Source organism: Leiobunum rupestre, chromosome 2 (genome assembly GCF_980474605.1).
Source record: "Leiobunum rupestre chromosome 2, qqLeiRupe1.1.hap1, whole genome shotgun sequence".
Classification (NCBI taxonomy): Eukaryota; Metazoa; Arthropoda; class Arachnida; order Opiliones; family Sclerosomatidae; genus Leiobunum; species Leiobunum rupestre.
Window position 1 is genome coordinate 41729379 of NC_143385.1, and position 3782 is coordinate 41733160.

The 3782-nt window shown below is 35.8% G+C and overlaps 1 protein-coding gene across 1 annotated transcript; it reads left to right on the forward strand.

Moving 5' to 3' along the window:
* Nucleotides 1-1194: 1194 nt before the first annotated feature.
* LOC149957542 (uncharacterized) lies at nt 1195-2217 on the forward strand. The gene has a single exon (XM_090167082.1). It carries the CDS (start codon nt 1195-1197, stop codon nt 2215-2217), a length of 1023 nt encoding a protein of 340 aa, XP_090023208.1.
* The last annotated feature ends 1565 nt before the right edge of the window (nt 2218-3782 follow it).

Genomic DNA, 3782 nt, shown 5'->3' on the forward strand with positions numbered 1-3782 from the left:
TTTCGACTTTCGGTTTGAATATTTTATATTTCGTTCTGTGGGAGTCCAGCGATATTCAGAGAATAAGCAGAAAACGTCTTTTACTGTTTTCCCCCTTTTTTTTCTGGCAGATTGACGGTGGTCTATAGTCTACACTACCACTACAAATTTCATTTTCAGTATTACTCCTTAGTACACACCAAACATAAATTTTGATTTCACGTGTCCTGCTCTATCTCGAGAGAAAAAGTATAGAACTCACATAGTCACATTAAACTATTGTCGAAAATGCATTGAAATTGACGGTTTTCAAAACGCGTTAACTTAACTAATTCTCATTTGCGGTAACTAAAAAAAATACCTTCGTACTCCTTACACACTGGGCTTTCATCTAAGAAAATAAAAAACCAAAAAAGGAGGGGGGGGGGGGCTGTTCTTCACTTTTGCCTAGATATTTTAAACCATTGGGCTATTTTTAAGAATAGCACCTTTTGTTTTTTTTGGTTTTAGTTTATTTTTTTAGGTGTATTATTTGTCAAGGATTACAGAAATGCCAAAAGTTTTAAGCGCAATTTATTATTTAGAAAGATATGATAAATAGAAAATTGTCACTTACCCCCACTATTTACCTCGGAAAATACCTAATATTTCGACATATCTCGTGATTTTTGTACGTTTTGGGTGAAATAGCACTGATGAAGAATTAGATGTAACGGCAAGATATTACTAAATTTAAAAAAATGCTACGTGAAATTTTTTTACGGCGAATTCAATTCGCTAGATACTAGGTACGTTTTAACTGGATACGATGTTCGTAGGTGGAGTTAATATATGCACCCATAAGGAGGGAAAACTCCTTCGTGTAGGATCGATTCATCTCACAGTCGCTCTCCCTTGTTTAATTCGCACCACAAAAGGCTATACTTGGTACTGTCCTCTAGGTTGCGTTATAGATGGCACAGCTTGATTAGCAAGAATGGGGCTGGGGTGGCGCCGCGCGCCCCCAGCGCTCGAGCGAAGTGAGTGCGCGGCGCCGTAAGGCGCCAATACTTCGTTTATGAGTCCGGTTTCACTTTTAGTTTGGAACTTTTTTTTCTTAATCAGCCCTACTTTATCCAACCCGCATTTCTTTGTTTCCATGCTTTGTGAGTATTTGATCCTCGTGTCTGTCTTTTAAACTACGAATATTGTTAATTTTCTCTGTGAATGTGAATAATGTCCGATTCGGATTCGAGTGGGAGTTCAACGTCTACCGTGGATAATGATAATTATGGTTTTGTTGAAGAGGGTGAGGTGATTACGACGTTCGAAATACACGATATGTGTAAATCAAACAAAAATATTTTAGAGTGGCTACAAGAAAAGAACCTCTTGGGTAATTCTAAAAACTGTACAAATTGCGGTCTGAGTATGACACTTTCGGAACGTAAGGATTCTCGGGATGGATTTGTTTGGCGTTGCCAGAAAAAAAGGAGGGTACAGAAGCACAAAGCCCGGGTCTGCGGAACTTCAAAGTCGGTCAGAGACAATTCATTCTTCTCGAAATCCAAGCTTTCATTCCGAGAAATTCTCTTAATCGTGTATTACTACGTTTACAATATTTCCCCGCAATCTTTTGTATCGCAAGAGTTGTACATATCTCAGGTCACTCTTGTTGATTGGCGAATGTTTTGCCGCGAAGTCGCCTACAACGCGGTTATTACGAAGAGCCAGAGTATTGGTGGACCCGGGAAAACTGTTGAAGTGGACGAGTCCAAATTTGGGAAACGTAAATACCACCGGGGTAAACGCATGGAAGGAAAGTGGATTTTAGGTGGGATCGACAGAGATACCAACAAATTTTTTATGGTTCCCGTGGAAAAGAGAGACGCAGCGACACTGGTTCCGATCCTCAAATCCTGGATTTTGCCCGGGACCACCATTTTGACGGATTTCTGGAAAGCATACGATGGTCTCGATCAAGAAGAATTTACCCATTTCAAAGTCAATCATTCTTTGCATTTCAAAGATCCGGAAACTGGTATCCATACGAACAGGATAGAGGGAGCCTGCCCCCATGCAAAAGCGGCCATGCCAAGAGGTGGGAGAAACCGCGGATGGTACGCGGGCTATTTAGCCATGTACATGTTCCGAACATGGGCCCGAAGGGAGGGAAAAAACGTTTTTTTGGCCTTTTTGGAGGCATGCGCCGAACTATATCACCCCAAAACGAAAACATTGCATTATGTTCTTAACTAAATTTTATGCATTTCCTATACGTAATAAGTTTAGGCTTGGTTTGTTTATTGAGTTAACATGTTTTTTACTTCCAAACATTGGTTAAGTTTTAGTTAGGTCTATTTGTTTAACAATATAAGCTTATTTGAATACTAAATGTGAACTGGTTGGAAGTTCTCGAAATTAATGACCGCAATTACTATATTGTAATATCCCCAATAGTCATTTATGTGTTCAGTTTACAGGCAATAAATTACTAAACGAGTTTCGTACTATAAGCATCTACTTGAAAAATGCTTTTGAAACTTTGTATTGACGAACCAAACATTCGTGCATATGGCAAGCCAAAAATTTGAGGGAAAGGCAAAACTGATATTTTTTCTGGACAGAAATGTGGTTCTGTATTTTGGATAGTATGAGTGGAATTGGTGCAATTTGGAACTTGACACATTTCTGGAAAAATTACAACATATTTTAGTGAATCAGAGAAATATAGCTAATTTTTAAAACATTCTTAGTTTTTCTTCTTGAAGTTATGGATAGGATGAGTGGAATTTTGACCTTTACCAGTTAATATATAACAGATTTCTGAATCAGAGAAATAACCTGATTTTCAAAACAATTTTGGTTTTTATCTTGAAGTTACGGATATGATGAGTTTAATTGGTAAAATTTTGACCTACACGAGTTAATATATAACAGATTTCTGGAAAAGTTAAAACTTATTTTAGCGAAACAGAGAAATATAGCTAATTTTCTAAACATTTTTTATTTGTATCTTGAATTGTGGAATTGGTGGAATTTTGACCTATTCGAGTTAATATATAACCGATTTTTGGAAAAGTTAAAACTTATTTTAGCGAAACAGAGAAATATAGATAATTTTCAAAACATTTTTGGTTGTTATCTTGAATTGTTAATTGGATGTGTGGAATTTGATCTATACGAGTTAATATATAACAGATTTTTGGAAAAGTTAAAACTTATTTTAGCGAAACAGAGAAATATAGCTAAGTTTCAAAATATTTTTGATTTGTATCATGAATTATGGATTGGATGAGTGGAATTGGTGGAATTTAGACCTATACGAGTTAATATATAGGCCTAACAGATTTTTGGAAAAGTTAAAACTTATTTTTGCGAAACAGAGAAATATAGCTAATTTTCAAAACATTTGTGATTTGTATCTTGAAGTTGTGGATAGGAGGTCATTTTATAAAGGTCTTAGCCACTCTGTGAAGAGCAGTGAGGCTTCTGTATGACAGTGGAGTACAATCAAGGTTGCAAATTAAAATTTTTAGTTTTCAATAAACGATTATTAAATGTCTTCACAAAATAAAAGATATTATGGAGAGCTGCAAATGGCTGAGTAGTTCATTCCCATTGAATATAGTTTAAAAGTAACCCAATTAGTCTGTATTATTCGGCAAAGGCCATTTATAAATTATTTGGGTTAAATGTAGATGTTGGCCAATTTTTATATTTTACCAAAGTGTTTGGGCAAATATAACTGCAAAATAAATTGGGTTATTTTAGCCCATTATTTTGTGGATTTTCCTAAATACCCAAATTTTTGGTTTGTTTTC

Excerpts from the sequence above, each read along its gene's own strand:
- LOC149957542 (XM_090167082.1), top strand. The coding sequence starts at position 1,195 with ATGTCCGATTCGGATTCGAGTGGGAGTTCAACGTCTACCGTGGATAAT.